Here is a 26,955-nt window from a genome sequence, read left to right as displayed (position 1 = left end):
GTTTGTAGAAGTTGCTGTTTTGGAGATGAGCGGCTATAATTGGATAGCTGGAGCACAGTCTGAGGCTGAGCGGTCTTCCAAACGAAGATAAAGTGAACTGGAAACTTAGACTATTTATGGTGCCTTAGGGCTCATATGATTGGAAGATTAGTGATTAGCAAATGCGAGACTGGACGTGATAAATCATAAGCACGTGATCCTCTCGAAATTAGTTTATGAATAAACTTCACTTAATATTTTCTTCTAAAATGAGCATTTTTCTCCAACTCCTGTGTGTGGACTCAGTGATTTACCTTTTATAGTGACAAATACGTTCTTTTCATTGCCTTTAAATTGAAATAACTGAACATAAATATACAAGGCTGAGAAAAATTCTCATTTTACATGGCATTTAGAGGTTTTGGCATCTGTACTCTTCATTTCTTTATTCTATGAATTTAAAGTCCTAATTTCTAGTTTAAAGTATTTTTATTATTTATAAAATTTTAATAAAACTTTAAACGTGTAAATAAAGCAATTTGACAAAATGGTAGGAAATAGTTTTGGTACATCAAAAAGTGTAGTTACAATAACTATCCAACAAGATTATCCAGCAAAAATTAGTTCTTAATATGTCAATAAAATGTATTATTTATACCTCAGGTGAATAACTGCAAAAAGGTTGTTTTTCACGAAAACAAATAACCCCTTCTCTTTCAATAAGCTGGCTACAGGCCTGAAAGTGTCATGTTAAAATGTTTATTAACTGATATAGAGAGAGCTTAATAAAGAATTTAGTTCATTTTTCGAACAAATTAAACATGTCTCACAGTATTATTAAAAGATGGAGCACAGGCTGTAGTTTTTCTGACAAATTGTTTCACCTGAACTTGGAGATGTTACTCTAAGAGATTAGGAGAACTGGCAGGGTCATATACGTTTACATGTAGGTGTTTATTCTGCAGTTAGTTTTCAGGGAATATTGTTTACAGACTATATCAGTCTGTTTTAACATTCGACTGACCGTAAAAGCGGTGAAAACACCAGCAATAGCAGGATTACCATGATGGACTCATTCAGTAGCGAACTTAAGTTTATGTGACTTACACTTTTCATTGAAAAAAGCTCTTTGTGTCCACCTTTTTTGCTACCTCCATCCTCACTTGTGTGTGTTTCTGTCACACACCTCACACACATCGGGGAATTTTCCCCCCCGTGCATTTGTTTTGGCGCTGTTTGTATCTGAAACTATGATCTGAAAGCAGCCACTCACATGACAGCAGGGAAAAGCACAGCCAATCACAATATTCATATGTGTTTGGGGGCGGTGCAACTCGAGGAGAGAACGTGATTTAACCCTTTCAGCATGTCTTGGTTTATACTGACAGCGCAATGTTTTTAAGTGAATTAAATTTTTGGTGGGGACATTTCGGTAGTTTGTGGATATTGGTGGGGACATGTCCCTTCCACCCTAAATCTACGCCCCTGTATGTGCGGCTGTATAAGTCACATACAGCACTCAGCATAATGGAGGACAGCCCATTCTGAAAATCAAGACTTTCCTCCATTTCTCAGTCAATATAGGCAGTGTATTCTGCTGCATTTAAACAGAACACATTTATTAAACAGATTTATTTAGGAACACAATAGTTTAGTCACCAATCATATTCAAAAATGTAAAGATAATACAATTAAATTCAGGCTAAATACTGCAAAAAAACTACTAAATTTCAGCTAAATGTTTTATTGTTAATTTTCCTCTTTTTACATTTTGTATTTAATATTTTTCTATAACACATAAATTTGTTTGTAGTAGCTTTTAGACTGTTATCATAAGTTATTTTGTTAGATGAGCTCCAGATTTGGCTAATCTATTGAATATGCACAAATATAATACTGTAGAGCTTCCTATTAAAATATGAATGTAAAAGAGAGATTAGTGAGGGGTGTACTTATATATGCTGAGCACTGTATATTGTTCACCCAGAGTGTTTACATGGTCACACAGCAGTAACACAACAAGCATTGAGTTTGGGCTAGCTTCTGCAGATGGACATTGCTGTACACTGCCCTTGATGGGTGAGTGGGGGAGTGTCTGTTGTCTCTCAGGTGTGAATTATTCATGAGCATTGTCACTCACACATACAGCTGAGATCACCCAAAACAAACATAAAAAAAATGTAGATCATTGTAATGTTTTCTCTGAATGAGAGAACAGAATAATTTCACATAATTGTGCAGTAAATATTCTAGTCTACAAGACTGCTTACTCTAAAGTCTTGTTCAGGCACATTCGGTGTGGTTTTAGATTTACTTATTTCAGCTACATTTGTTTCTCTAAAACCTACTAACCACACATAATATTTATTTCTACAAAACAGATGTCAGAGCATGTCAAAACATCTCAGGGGTGCCAAAATCCCCTCAGACCCCTGAGGGTTAACTACAAGTATAGTTTAAGCAGTGTGAAACATAATCACTGATAAACCAGAATTCCTGTTATCTGGGGTTTTGCATCACCCAGGGTTAACATGTTCAAGCATGAAGAGCTCTAATATGAAACTGTCTGACTGTAGTTATTGTAGAGTGGAGAATCATTTACCTCAGTGTGTCCAGTTTACAGTGTTGACTCTTCAGTTCATCAGAGAGCAGCTTCACTCCTGAATCCTGCAGGTCATTGTTACTCAGGTCCAGCTCTCTCAGCACACAGTTTGAGGATTGTAGAGCTGAAGACAAACTCTCACAGCACTGAACAGTGAGATTACACATGACCAGTCTGAGAAAGAAAAACAAACATTACTAAAACCACACTTTTAATGTGATCAGTCTGATGTAACTAAACAAAAAAATCTATCAAATCAATCTATCAAATCAATCAATCAATCAATCAATCAGGTGTTTGAACTCAGACCTCAGTGTCTCCAGTTTACAGTATTGGCTCTTCAGTCCATCAGAGAGCTTCTTCACTCCTGAATCCTGCAGGTCATTGTTACTCAGGTCCAGCTCTCTCAGCACACAGTTTGAGGATTGTAGAGCTGAAGAAAAACTCTCACAGCACTGAACAGTGAGATTACAGAACTGTAGCCTGTGTAGAGGACAAACACAATATTGATTGAATATTGTTGATCTGTTGTGTTTAATAGTCTGAAGCACATATGACTGTAGCAGAGATGGCAAAAGTACACACATCCGTTACTTAAGTAGAAGTACAGATACTCATGGTAAAAACAACTCTGGTAAAAGTAGAAGAACTGACTACACTTTTGTACTTAAGTAAAAGTAAATAAGTACTGTCTTAAAAATGTACAAAAGTAAAAAATAGCCGTTTCAACCAGTCCAAAGACATGCGGTGTAGGGGAATAATGGGTAACTAAATTGGCATTAGTGTATAAGTGTATGTGAATAGGTGTTTCCCAGTACCGGGTTGCAGCCAGAAGGGTATCTGCTGTGTTAAACATATGCTGGAATAAATCATTCTGCTGTGGCTACCCCTGATAAATCAGGGACTAAGGTGAAGGATAATGAGTGAGATAGGTAGGTAACTAGTCCTCACATACTATTGATACAATATTATAAACAAACCAACATTACCAATTTGTATGTAAAATGTTTGTTGCCAATTTTATGAAAGAAGCCAAGCAGCATCACGCCCTGTAATACTGTACAACATTGCTCATAAAGTCGGCTCATGTATCATCATCCTGACACAAACTCACAGCGTTCAGCATCAAGTTTTGTGGCCGTTAGATCAAAAACATCAGCTGCTATTCACGTTCATACACAATGATAATTCTGTAGGCCTGTATATCTTTATAAATAATGTTTATATATATATATATATATATATATATATATATATATATATATATATATATATATATATATATATATATATATATATACACACAGGGAAATACTTTTTAAAATATTTTTTGTTTATTATTTTTTTAATAAACAAACTGATAACAATAATTTTCTGTAGCATCTTTAAAGGTTGCATCTCAAAGCAATTTTTTAAAATAAAGTGAAACAGATGGATAAATAACAGAAATAAAGAAAATAAATAACGAAAACACAGAGAACATGTAAACTCCACACAGAAACCACACATGTAAGAACAGTATCCATCTGAAAATGCAGGATTGCAATTATTCAGTTAAATGATTTTTTAATTTATTAAAATACAATAATATATGCGTATAAAATATATATATATTATTTGAAACTCCTAATATGGATAATTTCAAAAATAGTTTTGGCTCAATGGCGCCCCCCATGTGTGGCGCCCCTATGCGCCGCATATACTGCATACCCCTTTTTTGCGCCACTGACTGTGAGGGGGGTGATGTTTCTTATGACTCATCCGTTTTCCTCTATTTATTTATTTTCCTTTATATTAAGTCTGCATAATTATGGGCGTGGCCACTTGAGTGACAGCTAGGTCTCCCTGGTCGCTGTCTCCTCACCTCAGCTGATTCTGGCTGATTAGCCGCTGAACTCGATGTATTTTTGTGTTGTTTATGCGGCTTTACACAATCAGTTGGCTTTTGGAATTATTTCCTACAAATATCAGATGTTATGGCATGCTGTGTGCACTTCACAAACCGTTCATGTGGCCTCTGTTTCCCAGGTGAGTAAAATTATATACTTATATAGCCTCTCTATAAATGAATTTGTTTTGTATAAGATCATTTATCATTAAGAATGCCTTTTTAGAGCTGTAATTTACTTCAGAATCTATCAGATTGATTAGCTGTAGGCTCTAGATCAGTCATCTGAAGTGTTGTCATACAGTGTTATGCTGGAGTTCATTAATAGCCTTCATTTACTAACACAGACTATATCTGAAGTGTTTGGAGGTTATTTCCCCCTGTAGAAAAACGTCATAGGAGCAATGTTCAGTGGCTCAATGTATTACAGCAGTGTCTTTAAACATCTAAACATTTTATTAATATAGTGTACAGCCAAGCACATGTGGTCAGAACACAAGCGAGTTTGTAATAATTTACCTCTACATGTTAAAAGTTTTAAACCGTTTTGTTTTAAAATCTAGTCTGAAAACTCATTTCACTCTTTGACATTAAACCATATGAGGGTCTTGTGCCCTTTGTTTGTCCTTTGTTTTAAATGGTGCACGCCTGCTCAACACTTTGGTAAACACTTGTTGTCTTTAAAAGCACTTTATAAATAAACATTGTCTTGACTTGACATTGAATTATTAATCCTGTTTGCTTTTTGAGCACTGTTAAGCGAGTTCTTAAACACCTGTGATTGGTCATCGTGTTCCTCTACAGAAATGATGATGCTGATGACTGCGCTGATCACAGCTAACCCATGACAGACGCAGTGGAGAAAACTCGTTCTACAGACAGCCTGGATCCACAAGTATTACTGATAGCTTATATTTAAATAGATTTGTCTTTTTTTATTCAGAGTCAACACATAGATATAATCATTTAATCATTATCAATGTGCAGAAATGAATAAAATCACATCCCTGCATTTTTTTTTGTCTTTACAGCTTTCATTGTCTCCCTGTGCAGCAAAAAGACTGTCCAGCAAACTAACAAGCAGTGATTGTGCACAGATATCTGCTTTCTAAAGTAGTTGGAGTGTTTAATACCTCTGCTCACCTCCCTCACCATGGTCAGCTACAATGACAAAGCGCATATGAGATAAACTACATCAGTATGTAACAACCAGATATGATCTATTACTGAACAGATGCTGAACTGTTTTAACACCCTTATGGTGTACATCAGGAAAAAGAAATACCTCAATTCTGAAATTGAGATATGAACAAAATCACATTCCTGCAAATGATTTGTTTATTCATCTTCTGCCAATCTACTGAAAGGGCCTCCACATTTGGTAACACAATATGAAACTGCCTCTATTTATTGTAGAGTGGAGAATCATTTACCTCAGTGTCTTCAGTTTACAGTTTCTCTTCAGTCCATCAGAGAGAAGTTTCACTCCTGAATCCTGCAGGTCATTGTTACTCAGGTCCAGCTCTCTCAGCACACAGTTTGAGGATTGTAGAGCTGAAGACAAACTCTCACAGCACTGAACAGTAAGATTACATGTGGCCAATCTGAGAAAGAAGAGCACACATTACAAAAACCACACTGTTATTGTGATCTGTCTGATGTAACAAAACAAAAAATCTCTCAAGAAAATCAATCAATCAATCAATCAATCAATCAGGTTTTTTAACTCAGACCTCAGTGTCTCCAGTTTACAGTGTTGACTCTTCAGTCCATCAGAGAGAAACTTCACTCCTGAATCCTGCAGGTCATTGTTACTCAGGTCCAGCTCTCGCAGGACACAGTTTGAGGATTGTAGAACTGAAGACAAACTCTCACAGCACCGAACAGTGAGATAACAGCCCTGTACCCTGTGTAGAGGAAAAACACAATATGTATGTGTTCATCTGGTGTGTTTAATAGTCTGAAGCACATCTGACTGTAGTGACTGTTATAACTTCACTAATTAGTGAGCACATCTGCTGATTTTAGCTTTTAATAGGATTTAGGTTTATGCAACAAAAGTAAATGGCTTCCTTCAAATGTCTGAATAGTCCAATAAATAATTTTATTAAAAGACGAGAAGATCACACAAAAAGGTCCACAGAAGACAGACAATAAAACACATGAACAAAATTAAATAATAATCATTTCCTTTAGCACATTTAAAAGTTGCATATTAACAAATAAAAGCAAACAGAGATAGACATCATAGAAATACAGAAAATACGTAATTATATTTATCAGTGCCAGTGATGAGGATTGCCTCACCCGTGAATGCAAAATTTTAGTTCAGTTTATCCTGAACCACAGGATCTGCTCTGGTTTACTGTACAGTAACCCCTGCCTTCGCTTTGTCCTCCTCCCTGTCCACCTGCCTGTCAGTTTCCCCCTCACTATCTGTCCTGTACCCTGTCATGGTTTCATTAACCTGCCTCTCCCCCATCACCCTTGTCCACTATAACACCTCCAGCTGCTGAACTCACTCTTGTTTTGTATTTTCCTCTGAGGATCATCTGGAGTCTTCTCCTAGAAAGGAGCTGTGTCACTGTCCTGGTTGGCCAGTCCGTGTAATGTTGAGTTTTCCTTGTGTTCTCTGGGTTCCCCATGTTACACCTGTTAGGTGCCCAGTTACTCTCCACCCCTTGTTAACTCACTAGTCTCTGTGTGTTTAAGCTCCTCTGTTTCAGTCTGTAGTAAAGTTTGTTGTTGTGTGGGAAGAAGACAACAGGGTCGGCGATATCAGGTAAGCAATATACTTTATTTTATTTATGCACACCACTTGCAGGCTGTGTCTGTGTGTGTGTGTGTGTGTGCGCTCTCTCTCCTCTCCTGACTGCTCCTCCTTAAGAAGGGAGTTTCCTTAAGAAGGGAGTCTCTCCGGCCCAATCACTAGAAAGACAGGTGTTATTTTTCATTATTGACCCGCTGATTAGCCGCCGGGCTCCTAGCATGCTCTCCCCCCTTATTGGGTGTTCGATCACCTCTCCACATAACCCCCCCAACCCCCCCAACCCCCCCCCCACCCCCCCCCCCCCCCCGAGAGCCCCCGCCCTCGAGAGGAAGTCGGCTACAGCCATTTGTGCACCCGGCCTGTGGATCACCTTGAACTTAAAATGCTGTAAAGCTAGATACCAACGGGTGATCCACGCATTGGTATCCTTCATGCGGTGAAGCCACAGGAGAGGAGCGTGATCTGAACAGAGGGCGAATTCCCTACCCAGGAGGTAATAGCGGAGAGTGAGAACGGCCCACCTGATCGCCAGGCACTCCTTCTCTTTGGTGCTGTACTTACCCTCACTCTTGCTGAGTTTGCGGCTAATGTACAGCACCGGCCGTTCCACTCCCGCCACCGACTGCGAGAGAACCGCCCCCAGTCCCTGACCGCTGTCCGTCTGTAAAACAAAGAGGAGAGCAAAGTCAGGAGCTGCAATAGCAGCCCCCCGCAAAGTATAGATTTTAGCTTTGAGAAGGCCTGTTTTCACTGCTCCGACCATTGGACGGTATCCAGTCCCTCCTTTTTAGTGAGATCGGTCAATGAGCTGACAAGAGCCGAATAATTAGGGACAAAACGCCTATATTATCCTGCCAAGTCTCACCTTCTTTTTGGTCTTAGGTCTCGGACAGGTTGCAATAGCTGAAGTCTTATCAATTTGGGGCTGCACCTGCCCGTGACCTAAGTGGAAGCCCAGATACCTTACCTCCACTCGCCCAATTGCGCACTTCCGTGGGTTGGCCGAGAGCCCAGCCCAACTCAGCGCCGACAATACTGCCCTCAGATGTTGCATATGCCGCTGCCAGTCATTACTGTAAATGATGATATCATCTACATAAGCAGCCGCATATGCTGTGTGAGGGCCGAGCATTTTGTCCATCAGACACGTCGCCGGTGCCGCGAACAGCCCAAACGGAAGCGTCACAAATTGGTGTAATCCAAACGGCGTAGTGAAGGCTGTTTTTTCGCTGGATATTGGAGATAAGGGGATCTGCCAATAGCCCTTCGTTAAATCCAATGTCGAGTAATATCGAGCAGCACCCAACCGGTCGAGCAACTCGTCAATACACGGCATTGGATAAGCGTCGAATTTCGACACAGCATTCACCTTGCGATAATCCACACAGAACCGGACCGAGCCATCCGTCTTGGGTACCAAGACAATCGGGCTGGCCCAGTCGCTGTGGTATTCTTCTACTACTCCCATTTTCAACATATTACTCAATTCTTCCTGAATCACTTTTTTCTTGTGTTCAGGAAGGCGATATGGCTGGGTCCTAACGACCATGCCCGGTTCGGTCTCGATATGATGCTGGATCAGGTTAGTACGACCGGGCAGGGGCGAAAACACGTCAGAGTACTCCCGTTGGAGGTGCCGGATGTCAAGGAGCTGGCTCGCTGAGAGATGATCGCCCCCAGTGACCAGAGCGCTTGGCCGTTCCCGGCCGGAGCTCTCCGGCCCCAGGTCATTCTCGTTTGTAACAAGTGTAGCCAGCGCCACATCCTCCGGCTGCCTTCACTGCTTAAGCAGATTAACGTAATAAATCTGATGCGAGTCAGCCCTGTCCGAACGAACCACCACGTAATCGAGATCACTGACTCGTCGTGTGACCACAAATGGCCCTTGCCACTTGGCGAGTAATTTAGAGCTGGAAGTGGGTAGCAGTACAAGTACTTTATCTCCCTGTGAAAATTTACGGAGTTTAGTGCCCTTATCATATTGGTCCTCCTGGACCTTAAGCAAATTCTCTGTAGAGAGCCGCCCCAGTGTGTGGAGTTTTGCTCTAAGGTCCAGGATATATTGAATTTCACTTTTACTTTTAGAAGGCTCGTCCTCCCAAGCCTCTCTAACAACATCCAAAACCCCTCTGGGCTGTCTGCCTTAGAGAAGCTCGAAGGGGGGAAAACCCCGTGGAGGCTTGGTGAACCTCCCGCACAGCAGATAATAAAGGCTCCAACCACTTATCCCAATTTTTCGCGTCCTTGTGAACGAATTTACGGATCATTGATTTAACCGTGCGATTAAATCTTTCCACCAGCCCGTCTGTTTGTGGGTGATAGACGCTGGTGCGAATAGATTTAATGCCCAATAATACGCAAAGCTTGCACATCGTGCGTGACATGAACACGGTGCCTTGATCAGTGAGAATCTCCTTGGGGATTCCCACACGGGAGATTATGCGAAACAGCGCCTCCGCAACGCTCTTTGCTGAGATGTTATGGAGCGCGACTGCTTCCGGGTATTGGGTTGCATAATCCACCAGAACTAATGCAAACCGGTGCCCGCGTGCGGATCACTCTAATGGCCCGATGAGATCCATACCAATTCTCTTGAAGGGGATCTCTATAATTGGTAAAGGGCGCAACGGCGCTTTTGGGGTGGCCGGTGGATTTACCAGCTGACATTCACTGCACGCAGCGCACCATCTGCTGACATCACCGTGAATGCCCGGCCAAAAGAATCGGGTCATAAGGTGATTTAGTGTGGCCGCCTGACCTAAATGTTCGGCCATAGGATTAGAATGAGCTGCCTGAAAAAGCATTTCCCGGCGGCTCTTTGGTACTAATAGCTGGGTTGTATCTTTTTTTGTCTGAGCGTCTTGGGTCACTCGATACACCCTATCATTAATAACCGCAAAATATGGATAGGAGAGGGGTCTATCAGGCTTGAGGATTTTCCCATCAATAACCTGCACTCTTTCGAGTGCATGTTTTAGCGTGTCATCACGCGACTGCTCCAGGGGAAAGTCCTTACACCGGGAAATTCCCAGCCCTTCCCCTGAGTCAGCACGTGACGTTACCGCCTGGGATTCCCCCAGCTGAGCGACACGCCCCCTATCCGGCGATTTCTTCTTCCAAGAACCACCCGCACATAAGACTCCCAATAATCTATTAAATCCAGGCCAATTAGTTCCCAGAATCAGCGGGTGTTTGAGGTGCGGGTTAACTGCTACCTCTACTCTATGTTTTTTCCCCCGAAATTGAATGTCTATTGCCGTTACGGGTAGTGAATTACATCCCAGTGCACACACCTTACCCTTACCATGCAGCTCGTATACAATGCCGGGTCTTGAAGCAGGCTTTGGTGGATGGAAGTCTGGTTACACCCCGAATCCACCAAAGCTTGATATGTACCCCCTTTTATACTCACTGGTACCCGGTATAGCCCGTTGCGACCGGGGGCGATGATTGGCGTGGCGGAGATGCGAATCAGCGCACTCGCCTCCTTCACGGAGCAGACTTTTGGTGCGCTATCCTCGTGCCCGCGACGCAAACGCATCGGCCCAGACCTTCCCACTATACCCCCGGGGGCAGCAGGAGCAACCGATTGAACCGGAGAGAATCCTGGCACTGTCTGGGTAACCGCCAGGGGTTGTTGCTCTACCCCTCTGCCCGAATGGGGCCCCGCCCCTCTTGGGACGCTTGGCAGATTCGCCATTGTGCACCGCCGTCTGGGTGCAGGTGTGGGCGGTCCCCGCAGTCTGGGCCTGGGAACAGGAAGAGAGAGAGACAGAGAGGGGGAGAAGAGAGAGAGGTTAATTCGCCGACCCTGGACCTCGCCACCAGGTGATCCTCCACTAGTCGGATGGCCATCTCCAGATCGTCAGGCCGGTGGCACTGGACCCACTCCGATGTTCGGGAGGGGAGGCGGGTGATGAATTGCTCCAGCACCACGGCATCCACCAGTTGGGCGGTGGTTTGGCCATCCTGTACCAGCCATCTGTGGCAGGCATCACGGAGCTGCTGGGCGAACGCAAAGGGCCCGCTGGAGAATAGCTCGCTTCAGATGAGCGTATTCCAGGAGATTCTGGGCCGGTAGCTGTTGTGCTGCGATCTGGGCTTCGCTCGAAAGCAGCGAGATGACTCTTACCGGCCACTCGGCCCGCCACACGCCTCCGCCATCTTCTCGAAGAGGTCGAGAAACACTTCCAGGTCATCCTCCGGCACCATTTTCTGTAAGGCGATGGGAGGGTGGGCGACAGATGTCGGAGCGGGCCGGATCTCCTGGGACTCCGGATTTGCTCGTGGCCCTCCCGCTGGGCCTCCATGAGGACTTGGAAATGTTGTTCCTGGATGTTCTTCAGTTCCACCAGCGTCTCATGTTGTTGTTGGTGGAGGACCGAGAGGGCCTGGATAGCTTCCGCAAATGGCAGTCTTGACAGAGTGGTCATTCTGGCAGTGAGGCTCTTCTCCTTCCCCGGATTTCGGCACCACTGTAGTAAAGTTCATTGTTGTGTGGGAAGAAGAAGACAGGGTCGGCGATATCAGGTAAGCAATATACTTTATTTTATTTATGCACACCACTTGCAGGCTGTGTCTGCGTGTTTGTGTGCGCTCTCTCCTCTCCCGACGGCTCCTCCCGTTCTCCTTAAGAAGGGAGTCTCTCCGGCCCAATCACTAGAAAGACAGGTGCTATTTATCATTTCTGATTGACCCGCTGATTAGCCGCCGGGCTCCTAGCATGCTCTCCCCCCTTATTGGGTGTTCGATCACGCTTACCTCTCATTATTATACCAGTCATTATGTGTTCATAGTTTGCTGTATGTGTGTGTGTCTCTCTTGTCTGTGTTTTCTGCTCTTCAGTTCTGGCATTTTCTTTGTGTTTGGATTATATTTAACATTAGAACTGAACCTAGATCCAGCTCTTGCATTGGCTTTGCTCGCACGATTAGAGGAAGATATGATAAAGAAGAGGGTCGCATGGTGGTTCAGTGGTTAGCACTTTTGCCTAACAACAAGAAGTTCGCTGGTTTGAGTCCCAGCTCCTGTTTCCCCCACAGTGTGACGACATATGATATAGGTGAATTGGGTAAACAAAACTCACCATATTGTATGAGTGTGTGTCTGTGCCAATGAGTGTGTTTGTCACATCTGCTGCAGTGCCCTCATGTAGACTCTTGAGGGCACTAGCTCTTGTTTTGTGTTTTTTTTTCACTTCCTGTATGCCTGCTCACAGGATCACTCCTTGTTTTTAGCTGTTCATTGTTGTCTAGTTGGTTCTGTCCTTATAAGCCCTGTTATGTTTTGTTTAGTTTGCCTTTGGATTTTGGTCTGTTCTGGGGGGTATTCCAGAAAGCAGGTTATGTGACATACCCGGGTAAGTTTTAGAGTAAGTAGGTGGATAATCTCAGCTTTGGTTCCAAAATCGGAGGTAACTTCTGGGGTATGTTAGGTAGCCAAAGCAACTTACTCCCTGAAGATAACCTGCTCTGGAGCATTGTTCCAGAGTTTGTCTTTTTCAGAGAGTTTACTGAGCATTGCGGCTCTTTTGATGAGAATATTTATGGATGTAAAAGCACAGATATACAGTTTTTTGTTGTGAGAGGGTTATAAGTGCATAGTTCTTTTCACAACCTAACGTATATATGAATGAACATTGACGATTTTCAAAAGAATCGTTAATGTATTTAACAAAACTTTTGAAATAAAACATGACAAACCATGGGACTTTGCACATGGTTAACACTGCTCAGTGCAGCTCTTTGTTTTTGCGTCAGGGCATTTTAGACTACAATGTTGCAATATGTACGTTCACCTGTACAGTATGCCTGGCACTGAACTGTTTTACACACTTTTGTCCAGTTCCTTGGTCGTAAACCACTGCATATCATTAAACTGATGATTCAGAGCGTGGCAATAGTCATTAAAGAACAACGGAGCGCACAGCGGAGCAAGTTTGAACCTTACATATAGATATTTTGTTTTTCTCACATTTTTCTGTAGCTTTTATATAATATTATAAGAAGTGGCAGCTTTGTCTTTTGTTGGAAAATTTATTCATATTTTAGGATGTAGGACGTCGTTCATATGTATACATCTATTCAAGCACACACACTCTTTATACACTTTTAATATCTTTTTTTAAGTAGTGATGTTGCTTTACACAATTTTTCTTTTTTACTATATTTTTATTATACACTTGAATCATTACTGGGCACTACATTGTTCTTTGCTGGAGGACAAAGATACCCATTTCCGCCTTATATGGTGACACCCTACCTGCAGCCTGACCCAGAGGCAACCTCAGTGACCCACGAAGACCAAAGAGATGGAAGAGTGATAAGAAATATAATTTGTCAAAAAATATGTTTTAAAAAAATATGCTTTATACACGCACCTTTCAACATGTAACATGTTTTTTCAAATACATTTTTTACCTTAAGGTGATGCTCATGTGATTTTATTCATATTTGAAGATGAATCTTATACAGCTACTTTAGAATATATAATATAATATAATATAATATAATTAATATAATATAAATTATATTAATGAATAAATAATACATTTTAAATTAAATATAAAAGATTGTTTTGTGATGCAATAGTAAAACTTAAATATGGAAAAGTGCAAACAAATTTATTTCACTGCTTGTTAGTTGAGGCAGAAGAAACTTCATCTCCATGCAAAACAAAAAGCATAAAAAGAAGCTACAGCTACCTGACAACAATCACTTACAACAGTGGCAGATTGTGTGGGTTAAGTCAAATAACATAACCACTGATGAGCCTTTATTAAAGGACAGAGCAGCTCCTCTAACTGGTGGCCCACAGCAGTTAAACAGGCCTCAGCATCCTAACTATTAGCCACATGACAGAAAGAATATTCTAGAGTGTTTAATACAGCTCCAGTTATCAAATATAACATTTTCAGAGAATGTTTCTGTGTTTAATTTTGACTTTGTATAGAGCTCTTCTAGCTCCAGAAGGATTACAATTTCTATAAGCCTTATATACTAGTCAATACACATTTGTTTTGTGGCCTTAAGAAACTAATGCCAGGAAAATTAAATGCATGAATGGTTACACAACATACTCAAAAAGGATGTTAAAGATAAGTTAATTTTTTTATTACAATAAACGGGAGGGCGGCATGTGTAATTTAATGAACTAATGCATTTTGTTATTCTTTACTTTTTCTGTTCTTATTTATTTCTTATCTTATATTTCTTTCTTTTATTGAAAATTTATTAAAGTGACTTCAGGTGTGTACCGTGGGCGCACATTAACCTGCGGTTATCTTCAGGAGGTTGATTTAACTAACTCTTATCAGCTGTTTTGGAACCGACATACTCGAGGTAAGCAGGTTTTGGGTAAATCAACCGAGAGTTCAGGGTTTAGCAGATGGTAAATTGACACAGCTTTCTAGAATACCCCCTGGTCTTCAACTCTGTCAATTTCTTTGTGTATGGATTATATTTAACATTAAAACTTTAGAATATATAATATATTAGAAGAATATATAATAAAGAAGAGGGCGGCACAGTGGTTTAGTGGTTAAAACTTTCGCTTAACAACAAGAAGGTCACTGGTTTGAGTCCCAGCTCTAGTTTCCCCCATAGTGCGAAGACATATGGTATAGGTGAACTGAGCAAACACAACTGGCCATAGTGTATGAGTGTGTATGTGTGTGTGTGTGTCTGTGTCATTGTTACCTTATAATTATCAGCATAGATATGAGTCAAAATAGACAGAATGGAGGAAACATCAGTGTGATCATTCCACTCTTACCAAAAAGGACTTTTAAGGTGCTGTATCATTTTATAGCTGACTTGTGTGCAATTTCCGCTATTAGACAATGTAGTTTACTTGCATAGCGCTGTTACTTAGATATTTCTCCCAAACATTTAATGAACTTATAACTGAGGAGTATGGGAACAGATATAGATCAAAACTCAACATTGAGTCATAAATGATGAATGTGATTCGTTCTTACAATTAGAAATACAGGTTAAATTTGACAGTCACTTAAAATCAGAGTCAGATTAAATTCTGAGCTAAAAACAAATATAAATAAATTATAATAAAATAACAAAATTCTTTTCAGAAGCACTAGAAAAGGCTGACATGCATTAAACCTTTGACCATGCTGTTAGTTTCCTCATTGGGCTAATAGATGGACTTCTACTTCTACAGATGAAAAAAGAAGGACGTTGACTTACAGAGCTCTTTTGGAGGATTTGATGACTGCTGATAGTCTGATGAGACAATCGTCTGATCTCTGGAATTTCTGAAGCTCAAACTCCTCCAGCTCCTCCTCTGAGGTCAACAACACAAAGACCAGAGCAGACCACTGGGCAGGTGAAAGGCGAGCAGATGACAGACTTCCACTACAGAGGTGAGACTGAATCTCTTTCAGCAGAGTTTGGTCGTTCAGTTCATTCAGACAGTAGAACAGATTGATGGATCTCTCTGGAGACAGATTTCCTGCAAGTTTCTGCTTGATGTAGGCAATTATTTCCTCTTTACTCTGGTCTCTGTCATCCTGCTGTGTCAACAGGCCTCGTAAGAGTTGTCGATTCGACTGGAGTGACAGACCGAGAAGGAAGCGAAGGTAAAGGTCCAGATGTCCATTCTCACTTTCCAGAGCCTTGTCCACTGCAGTCTTCAGCAAATCTGTTATGCCTTTATTTCTACTTTTCTTTATAAAAAACAATCCATGCTTCTTCTTGTCTCTGTCTAGAATCAGATGTTGATAAAGCGCTGCAATGAACTCTTGAATGCTCAAGTGAAGAAAGCAGTACATGGTACCAAGAATGATTCCCGTCTCCTCCTTAAAGATCTGGGAACACATGCCTGAGTACACCGATGCCTTATAGACGTCAATGCCACAGTCTTTCAGATCGCTCTCATAGAAGATCACATTGTTTCTTTCCAGCTGCTGGAAGGCCAGTTTCCCCAGTGAAAGGATGAGCTTTGGATCCCAGGAGACATCTGCTGTGTTTTCTCCATCATACTTTCTTCTGCTCTGCTGGATCTGAAAGCGGAGAAAGTGTGTGTACATCTGTGTCAGAGTCTTGGGAGATTCCTGCAGTGTTTCAGCATGAGCTCTGTGTTTCAGTTTCAGTATGTTCTGGAGAACAGTGGCTGAAATCCAGCAGAAGACTGGGATGTGGCACATAATAAAGAGACTCCTTGACTGTTTAATGTGATCAATGATTTCTATGGCCTGATTCTGATCTGTGAGTCTCTTTCTGAAGTACTCCTCCTTTTGGGCTTCATTGAATCCTCGTATCTCTGTCAGCCGGTCGATACAGTCAGCAGGAATCTTACTGGCAGCTGCTGGTCTGCTGGTGATCCAGATGAGAGCAGAAGGAAGCAGATTTCCCTTGATGAGGTTCGTCAGGAGAACATCCAGAGAGACTGCTGAAGATACATCACAACACGTCTCATTACCAGCAAAGTTCAGAGGAAGACGACATTCATCCAATCCATCAAGGATTAACAGGACTTTGAATCGTGTGCTTCTTGTAAGGTCCAGTCCTTTAGTCTCTGGGAAAAACTGAGTTATGAGGTCTTTTAAACTTTGTCTTTCTTTCTCCTTTAAGTTCATCTCTCTGAATGGAAGAGGAAAAATGAAGCTGATGTCTTGATTTTCTTTCCCTTCAGCCCAATCCAAAACAAACTTTTGCACAGAGACTGATTTCCCGATGCCAGCAACTCCTTTTGTCAGGACAGTTCTGATCTGCTCGTCTTGTTCAGCTGCTTCAAACAAAAGTTTGCATTCAACCTGTATCTCTAGTGACTGATGACGTCTGGAAGCAGCTTCAATCTGTCTGATCTCATGTTCAGTGTTGACCTGTTCACTCGCACCCTGAGTGATATAGAGATCTGTGTAGATGTTATTCAGAAGTGTGGAGCCTCCTTGCTGAGCAATTCCTTCAAACACACTTTGACATTTCTTCTTCAGGCTACATTTAAGCTGATTAAGGAAGAACAGCTCATCTAAACACAGGAGCAAAGAAACAGAGAGATTTAGTCTTGACTTATTTGTAAGTGACAGTCTGACAGATCGCCATGAGTAGGGCCAGACACAACTTTCAGACATTTAGTAAAAAATCTGCAGATTACTGCAGAATGATTTTGTGAATATCAAAACTTTGGGAGTAAAAATTAAATCTTAACATATGAAATAAAAAAAATAACACCTTTCTAATTAATAAAATTATAATATTTCATGTTTACAATACAAATCCAATTAGATCCACTTAATTGGTAAACAAAGCACAAGTCTCTTATATAACAGATCTACTAAAGGACAGAAAATAAGACTTTACAAACTGCACTGTAAATAAATCATGAACACGTTCATATAAGTCATCAATGTTACTGAAATTAAGTAAAAAAAAAATGAATAAATATAAATGTACACAAGTAAATAAATAGACTGAAAAAATTAAAAAAAGACTGAATGATGGGCTAAAAATGCAATGAGTCTCTTACCCTGGAGAATATCAGCAGCTTGATCTTGCTTCATCTCTCTCAGGAAGAAGAGTGTGAGATCAAGAGCTGCTTCTGTGATTCTGCTTCTGTTCTCATTAAAGTCCTTCACAAACTTTTGTCTGTTTTCATCTTGTAAGATGTTCTTAAAGTTTCCCAGTTCATTCTTCAGAAATTTGATCATTTTGCTCTCAAGATTCTATGATTGAAGAAAAGAAATGATCAATATTTAATTAAATAATTCATTTCCACACAGCTGTACATCCACAAACCCAATAACTAAAAATACATTATAATGCATAATCATATGAGTCTGTTAAACTGCATGATTCTGATTAGCTGATAGACATTCAATGCTATTTTTTTAGATAAATACTCAGCTAAAGTAGATCCAGGCAGGTTTTGAGTGCATTGCATTTGCATATCAATACGCTGAATGATTTCAGATATTTCACAGCTACACCAGTTAGAAATCGCAGCAAAACTCAACAAAAGAAAGCTTTGGGCGAGATGTTTAAGGAGGAGTTTGAGGTCAAATACCTGATAAATGTCTGAAATACATATTATATAAATATCTGAACAGTGGCTTTAGGTATAGAGGAACAGGAGAGCCCGTTAGAAATAAAATGAAGAATCAAATTATTAATTTATAAATTCATAAATAAATCACAATTTAAATAGACAAATAAATTGAAATAAATAAATGTGTTTATTTAAACTGTGATTTTAAATGTCATTTAATAAAGCGATAAAACAATGCACTTCTACATATATTTAAATGTACAAAAAATAAATCATTTTATGTGATCATTTTAAAATGCTGATTGATTAAACAATAAAAATGTGTATTAATAAATAATTCAAATGCATTTAAATGCCCTTTTTAACAGCTTTTTTAAATGTCATTTGACTAATGCTTTTCTCTATCTGTTTGCCACTTGCTTTTCTTTTTCTTTTGTCAAATGCTTTTCCCGAGTTGAAAATAAATAATTAAGTTACAAAAATGTAATTGGACAGTCCACAAGTGGGAGCCACCAATCAGCTTTTGGGCCCTATCATACAACCGGTGCAATACGGCGCAAGGCGCGGCGCAATTGTCTTTTGCTACTTTCAGCTCAGCACAAGGGTCATTTTGAGGTGTTGCGCCACACTGTTTAAATAGCAAATGCATTTGTGCTCAAATGTGCGCCCATAGGCGTTCTGGTCTAAAAAAGCAGGTGTGTTTTGGCGCGTTGCTATTTTGAGAAACTGTAAATAGTCTGTTCTTGAGACCAGAACAAAGTCGGTCAGTTGTCTTGCTCAAAGTGTGCCTGGCTTACACACTACACACAAGATGCAGACCAATACGCAAAAAACATCTTTACATATGAAAAAGATATAATACATTAAGGATATATATATATATATATATATATATATATATATATATATATATATATATATATATATATATATATATATATATATATAGGATATAAATATAAATGATTAAAATATTACAAAACATATTAATTTGTAGCCTACATGAATATAAAAACCACTGCCTTCATACTTTCTTCATCTCGGGAGGCTTTTTCAGTTCATTCAATTTGCTTTTGTATAAAGTTATTATTATTAGCAGTATTATTTATTATATCCATATTGATATTTGTTTTATTTAAAACAAGCTTAGATTTGTCCACCTGCAGGTTTTAGACCATATGGAGCACAGCAGGTGTATTTGGAAATAACTCAGTATTTTGACCAAACTTTGTAATTATTGTTCATTTATTCGTTTGCTGGAAATTAGAACTGAATTTAGAAATAGTTTTGAAACAAATCTTTGCGCTTAACAAACAAAATTAATCATTTATAGGCTAATTGATGTCTGTGCGTAAAGGTTTCCCTATCCCCGAGAGCAAAAGCGAAAGTGAACTTACTTTACGTCAAAATGCGCTTATGGCGCGACGCAGCTGGCTCTTAAAGGTAATGGGAGATGAGACTCTGATTGGTTTATTCTCAAAACACACCTATAACTCATTAAGAAAATAAACTCAACCCTTTTAGACCATGCGCCACGGCGCAAAGTGGATTTTCCCGTCCTAAAATTAGCAAAAATGCGTTCTGACACGCCCTGAAAGCGTTTGCGCCCTGCGTTTTGCGCTCTGCGCATGGACCGTCAAATTAGAGCCCTTTGTCTCAAGTCGAGGTAAACCCTCATTAGCTTGTAAATAAAACGTGCACTGTCATTGGACAGAGACAAACACATAGCTCATTTCAGCAGGAGTTTAAAGACCAGCAGAGCAAATCTAATGTCAAGGCAATATGAACGTGTTTGGAGAAGGTTTGTGGATGATTTATCAGCTTTAGCTGATTTCTGTAAAAGAAATTCTCATCTGGATTATCACTGTCTGTATAGGAAAGATTTACAGTTGAGGGGAGACGTTACTGTGCTTATGTGAGCTAAAAAAATAAATAGAGTTTACAGCCAAATCCACTAGTCAAGCTGCACCAGCCTTTCTCTTCATCTGCTCACCGATGACGTTTTATCTCAGTTTTTTTGTAATTTAACAAAAAAAACAAAAACAAATGAAAGGTTACGTTAAATTTGAAATGATAATGTGTTTTAAAGGCATCACCCCTCCCCTCCCCTCCCCAACAAACCCTCTCTTAGATGGGATGACGTGACAGATCAAAGGTTACCATACACCAACTTTGGCCCGTGGACGCTAGCTTGGGCATCTCTGCTCTCAACTGTTCTTATTAGCTAACCAAGCACAGGATTTTAGTTTGGTATGTTGCATGTTGTTTGTCAATAGATGCAGTTGTCATATCCAGATATTTGTAATGTATATTTTATAAAACAGGCCGATGTCAGACAAGATCCAGCTATTCTGAGTAAAACTGGTTGAAATATGAAACATTGAGTCAAAAATTACCCAAAACCGTCTCATATGTGAAGTTTCATAAACTAATTTTGAGAGGAGCACGTGATATGATTGAGCACTGCTGGCCACTCATCCGTAATCAGTAGCAATCCAATCAGAGCGTTCCCAGCTCACTATAAATGGATCATTTTCTCCTTACTGCTCTATCTTCGTTTTGGAAGAATGTTTCCTGCTACAAACGCTCCAGCATTTAACCTACGCTTCAGCATCATTTAACCTTTTGACAGGGAAGCACAAACAAACCACCACCACCACCACCACCACCACCAACAACAACAACAACAACAACAACAACAACAACAACAACAACAACAACAACAACAACAACAACAACAACAACTACTACTACTACTACTACTACTACTACTACTACTACTACTACTACTCCTCCTCCTCCAGCCAGAACTCCGCCCTCCTCAAAACTCCTGCCGCCACCTCACAAGCAATCGAGACTGAATCCCCGTAAGACAACTTCTACTTCAACTGCCCCACACAAGTCATAACTCCGACTAAAACTCATAACGCTGGCGATCCAAGCCACCGCAATGAAGCCGAACTCCCACTGATCAAGCGGTCTACTTTCGGTAAAGCGCATGCATTAAAGGGACGTCTGGAGAGACCAGCGTGAAATGGAATGATTTAAACGAAGAACTCACCTCTCAGCCTCCCGCTTGTCAGCAGATCCATAACATTCTGACAGCTGAAGTAGTTTGAATGTAAATGACCAGTCAATCTAATTCCTAAACATTAGTCCACAAAACATTCATACGTTGATAAACATCCATGGAAGTGCAGTGTTATCCAAATCAGCTGCTGGAGCGAATGGAGCCCGTCTTTCAAGCATAAACACCGTTGCGATTTGATCTACAAAATGGCCGCCGACCTTTGCACTCCAAACTCTGACTGATACTCCAAGGAGCCAATAGCTGAAAGGAGAAGTTTCACCATCCAATGAGCTTTGCAAACCTGAGATGGTCCCGCCTTCCCTCTTGCAGTTTCATGAATGGACTGAGTGCAAAGACTCTGTGAATGAATCAGATCATTTAAAGATTCCAGACATGTCAAATATCATGGATTGAGTTAAAGCCATGATAAACATTACATTCATACAGTTCCTACTAAGTGGCAACATCGTTTTTCAAGTTTGATGTTGGCAGTTGATATATTTACATTTTATTAATAATAATTATTTATTTTAAAAAAATATAATAAAAAAAATCCTAAACATCAAGCATTACCTCTTTTGTAATATGCCAATAGTGACTCACTTATCAATACACACGAGTGTCATAGACAGGTTTATATGACAAGTCTGTGAGATGTGAAACTGCAAAGAAACTATTTCCTGCTTTGCTGCTACAAACAAGAGGAGGACATTTCTGGCAATGGAGTAACTTTTCATACATCGACTGTGTTAGATACATTCGCTTTTAAACAACTTCATATCAGTAAGAAGTTTAAACTCCACTATCATCACACCTGCTCTCCAAGAGGAACTTCCTGGATCACCAGCCAAGACACGCCCCATACCCTCAGCTCTCCATCTATTTGCCACCCCGCAGGGGGACAAAGGCCCACTTCTACAACCCTTGCACATTGTGACGTCAAAGTTATCGTAACATGCATTAACAAAGGCGCTTCCGTTTACAGTTGTTTATCCCCTTATAAAGACACCTTGCACAAATGGCTAAAACAATTAACTAAGTCTGCTGTATATGTGCTATGTTGTAATGATTTAATTTCTGACTCTCTGTTGTTTTCTCATTTAAGAGTTCACGTCTGCCGGCTCCTGAAACTGCCCTCATTCAACCCATCACACTCTACATCCATTCCAAATGCATTTTCACTTTTCACAAAGACACATTTCCACTCATACAGCCCACACCCTGGACGACATATTCACACTAGACTTTGGTTTGAGATGTTCTGAACTAACATCAAATTTCATCCCTCATTACACCCTATCATAGCTGATCTAACTTGCATGATGAAGAACTCCCCTTCTTTTTAAGTAAACAGATTATTTACACAAGGGCATTATATATATACATTTTGACTACACTTCCAATACTATTATAATCACACTTCCCTGCAAAAATACAGCAGTATATGCTTATGCAGGAGCACACATTGCCTCCATACTGACCCATTGCACCTCTGCAGCCGCAGAGACACTTAGCTGAGCTACACACCCCTATAGCGCAATGCAGTGACGCTCTAGCCAAACCCCTATTCACTTTCACCTTTACATATCACTAACGACAGGGTTTTATATTCTTACGGGAACATGCATTAATATAATATACTGTGGAGAGGTAAGCATGATCAAACACCCAATGAGGGGGGAGAGCATGCTCAGAGCCCGGCGGCTAAACAGCAGGCCAATCAGAAATAATAAATAACACCTGTTTATTCTAGTGATTGAGCCGGAGAGACACCCTTCTTAAGGAGAAGAGAAGGAGCAGCCGGGAGGAGAGAGAGAACACACATATACACACACACTCACTGCTACATGTGTGGTGGCGTTTGCAATTAATAAAAGCATTTGCTTACCTGAATCGCCGACCCTGTCTTCTTCTTCCCTCAACAACAACGAACAATATTACAGTGGTGCCGAAACCCGGGAAGAAGAAGAAACTTCGCTGCCAGAATGGTTACTCCGTCTACCGATCCATGTGCGGAAGTCATCCAGGCGCTCACGGTCCTCCACCAACAACAACATCATGCGCTGGTGGAGCTGAGGGAAAATCTGGAACGACGCTTCCAAGTCCTCGTAGAGGCCCAGCGGGAGGACCGCGAGCTAATCCGGAGTCTGCTGAACCAGGAGATCCGGCCCGCTCCGACATCTGCCGCCCACCCTCCCATCTCGCTACAGAAGATGGCACCGGAGGACGATCCGGAAGTGTTTTTGGACCTCTTCGAGAGGTTAGCGGAGGCGTGTGGCTGGCCGCGGGCCGAGTGGCCGGTACGAGTCATCCCGCTGCTGTCGGGAGAAGCACAGATCGCCGCACAGCAGCTACCGGCTCGGAATCTCCTGGTGTACGCTCACCTAAAGCGAGCCATTATCCAGCGGGCCGGCCGCAACCCGGAAGAGCAACGTCAGCGCTTTCGCTCCATGGAGCTGGAGGAAAACGGCCGGCCCTTTGTGTTCGCTCAGCAGCTCCGTGACGCCTGCCGCAGATGGCTGGTGCAGGATGGCCGAACTACAGCCCAGCTGATGGATGCCGTGGTGCTGGAGCAGTTCATCGCCCGCCTCCCCTCCCGAACATCGGAGTGGGTCCAGTGCCACCGGCCGAACGATCTGGAAATGGCCATCCAGCTGGCGGAGGATCACCTGGTGGCGAGGTCCAGGGTCGGCGAGATAACCTCTCTCTCTTCTCCCCCTCTTTCTCTGTCTCTCTCTCTCTCCCGTCCTGTTCCCAGGCCCAGAGTGCGGAGACCGCCCACACCAGCACCCAGACAGCAGTGCGCAAAGGCGGGTCCGCAGCCGGTCTCGCTGAAGGGTTGCGCCTATCAGGACGGAGGGGTGGAGTTTCGACCCCTGGCTGCTTCTAAAACAGCGTCAGGTCTCTCTCCGGTTCAATCGGTTGGTCCTGCTGGCCCCGGGGGTATAGTGGGAAGGTCTGGGCCGATGCATTGGCGCCGCGGGCGCGAGGATAGCGCACTAAAAAGTTGCTCCGCAAAGGAGGTGAGTGCGTTGATCCGCGTACCCGCCGCGCCAGTCATCGCCCCCGGTCGCGACGGGCTATACCAGATACCTGTGAGTATGAAAGGGGGTACGTATCAAGCTTTGGTGGATTCGGGGTGTAACCAGACCTCCATCCACCAAAGCCTGCTTCAAGACCCGGCATTGGATATGAGCCGCACGGTAAGGGTAAGGTGTGTGCACGGGGATATAATTCACTACCCGCTAACGGCAATAGACATTCAATTCCGGGGGAAAAAGCATAGAGTAGAGGTGGCAGTTAACCCGCACCTCAAACACCCGCTAATTCTGGGAACTAATTGGCCTGGATTTAATAGATTATTGGGAGTTTTATGTGCGGGTGCTTCTTGGAAGAAGAAATCGCTGGATAGGGGACGTGACGCTCAGCTGGGGGAATCCCAAGCAGTGACGTCACGCGCTGACTCAGGGGAAGGGCTGGGAATTTCCCGGTGTAAAGACTTTCCCCTTGAGCAGTCGCGTGATGATACACTAAAACATGCACTCGAAAGAGTGCAGGTTATTGATGGGAAAATCCTCCAGCCGGATCGACCCCTCTCCTATCCGTATTTTGCGGTTATTAATGATAGGGTGTATCGAGTGACCCAAGACACTCAGACAAAAGAAAATACAACCCAGTTATTAGTACCAAAGAGCCGCCGGGAAATGCTTTTTCAGGCGGCTCATTCTAATCCTATGGCCGGACATTTAGGTCAGGCGGCCACACTAAATCGCCTCATGACCCGATTCTTTTGGCCGGGCATTCACGGTGACGTCAGCAGATGGTGCGCTGCGTGCAGTGAATGTCAGCTGGTAAATCCACCGGCCACCCCAAAAGCGCCGTTGCGCCCTTTACCGATTATGGAGATCCCCTTCGAGAGAATTGGTATGGATCTCATCGGGCCATAAGAGCGATCCGCACGCGGGCACCGGTTTGCATTAGTTCTGGTGGATTATGCAACCCGATACCCGGAAGCAGTCGCGCTCCGTAATATCTCAGCAAAGAGCGTTGCGGAGGCGCTGTTTCGCCTCATCTCCCGTGTGGGAATCCCCAAGGAGATTCTCACTGATCAAGGCACCGCGTTCATGTCACGCACGATGCGCGAGCTTTACGGATTATTGGGCATTAAATCTGTTCGCACCAGCGTCTATCACCCACAAACAGACGGGCTGGTGGAAAGATTTAATCGCACGCTTAAATCAATGATCCGTAAATTCGTTCACGAGGACGCGAAAAATTGGGATAAGTGGTTGGAGCCCTTATTATTCGCTGTGCGGGAGGTTCCCCAAGCCTCCACGGGGTTTTCCCCCTTCGAGCTTCTCTATGGCAGACAGCCCAGAGGGGTTTTGGATGTTGTTAGAGAGGCTTGGGAGGACGAGCCTTCTAATAGTAAAAATGAAATTCAATATATTCTGGACCTTAGAGCAAAACTCCACACACTGGGGCGGCTCTCTACAGAGAATTTGCTTAAGGCCCAGGATGACCAACGCCGGCGATATGATAAGGGCACTAAACTCCGTAAATTTTCACAGGGAGATAAAGTACTTGTACTGCTACCCACTTCCAGCTCTAAATTACTCGCCAAGTGGCAAGGGCCGTTTGTGGTCACACGACGAGTCAGCGATCTCGATTATGAGGTAGTTCGTTCGGATAGGGCTGGTTCACGTCAAATATATCATATTAATCTGTTAAAACAGTGGAGGGAGCCGGAGGAGGTGATGCTGGCTACGCTGGTTACAAATGAGGATGACCTGGGGCCAGAGAGCACCGGCCGACAGCGGCCGGGCGCTGTGGTCACCGGGGGCGATCATCTCTCGGCTAGCCAGCTCATCGATATCCGACACCTTCAACGAGAGTATTCTGACGTGTTCTCACCCCTACCCGGTCGAACTAATTTAATTCAGCACCACATCGAGACCGAACCGGGCGTGGTCGTTAGGACCCGGCCGTATCGCCTGCCTGAACACAAGAAAAAAGTGATTCAGGAAGAATTGAGTAATATGTTGAAAATGGGAGTAGTAGAAGAATCCCACAGCGACTGGGCCAGCCCGATTGTCTTGGTACCTAAGACGGACGGCTCGGTCCGGTTCTGTGTGGATTATAGAAAAGTCAATGCTGTGTCGAAATTCGACGCCTATCCAATGCCGCGTATTGACGAGTTGCTCGACCGGTTAGGTGCTGCTCGGTATTACTCGACATTGGATTTAACGAAGGGATATTGGCAGATCCCCTTATCTCCAATATCCCGCGAAAAAACAGCCTTCACTACGCCGTTCGGATTACACCAATTTGTGACGCTTCCGTTCGGGCTGTTTGGGGCACCGGCGACGTTTCAGCGCCTGATGGATAAAATACTCGGCCCTCACGCAGCATATGCCGCTGCTTATTAAGATGACATCATCATTTACAGTAATGACTGGCAGCGGCATATGCAACATTTGAGGGCGGTATTGTCAGCGCTGAGACGGGCCGGGCTCACGGCCAACCCCCGGAAGTGCGCAATTGGGCGAGTGGAGGTAAGGTATCTGGGCTTCCACTTAGGTCACGGGCAGGTGCAGCCCCAAATTGATAAGACTGCAGCTATTGCAACCTGTCCGAGACCT

The 26,955-nt window shown here is 42.5% G+C and overlaps 1 protein-coding gene across 24 annotated transcripts in view; it reads right to left on the bottom strand.

Annotated features, from left to right (window-relative positions):
- Window positions 1–26,955, bottom strand: part of LOC137491075 (NLR family CARD domain-containing protein 3-like) — a 76,970-nt gene that overhangs the window by 16,817 nt on the left and 33,198 nt on the right. For all 24 annotated transcript variants that reach the window (XM_073947304.1, XM_073947296.1, XM_073947300.1 and 21 more), the window contains 6 exons: window positions 17,725–17,920; window positions 15,444–17,226; window positions 6,203–6,376; window positions 5,903–6,073; window positions 2,891–3,064; window positions 2,582–2,755 (listed from right to left, as the gene is read on the bottom strand). In XM_073947304.1, the coding sequence (XP_073803405.1) occupies window positions 2,582–2,755; window positions 2,891–3,064; window positions 5,903–6,073; window positions 6,203–6,376; window positions 15,444–17,226; window positions 17,725–17,920 (2,672 nt within the window). The remainder of the gene's footprint in view (window positions 1–2,581; window positions 2,756–2,890; window positions 3,065–5,902; window positions 6,074–6,202; window positions 6,377–15,443; window positions 17,227–17,724; window positions 17,921–26,955) is intronic.

The sequence above is a fragment of the Danio rerio genome, chromosome 4 (assembly GCF_049306965.1).
Source record: "Danio rerio strain Tuebingen ecotype United States chromosome 4, GRCz12tu, whole genome shotgun sequence".
Classification (NCBI taxonomy): Eukaryota; Metazoa; Chordata; class Actinopteri; order Cypriniformes; family Danionidae; genus Danio; species Danio rerio.
The sequence above is the reverse complement of the archived record's forward strand: the minus strand, read 5'-3'. Positions and strand labels throughout refer to the sequence as shown.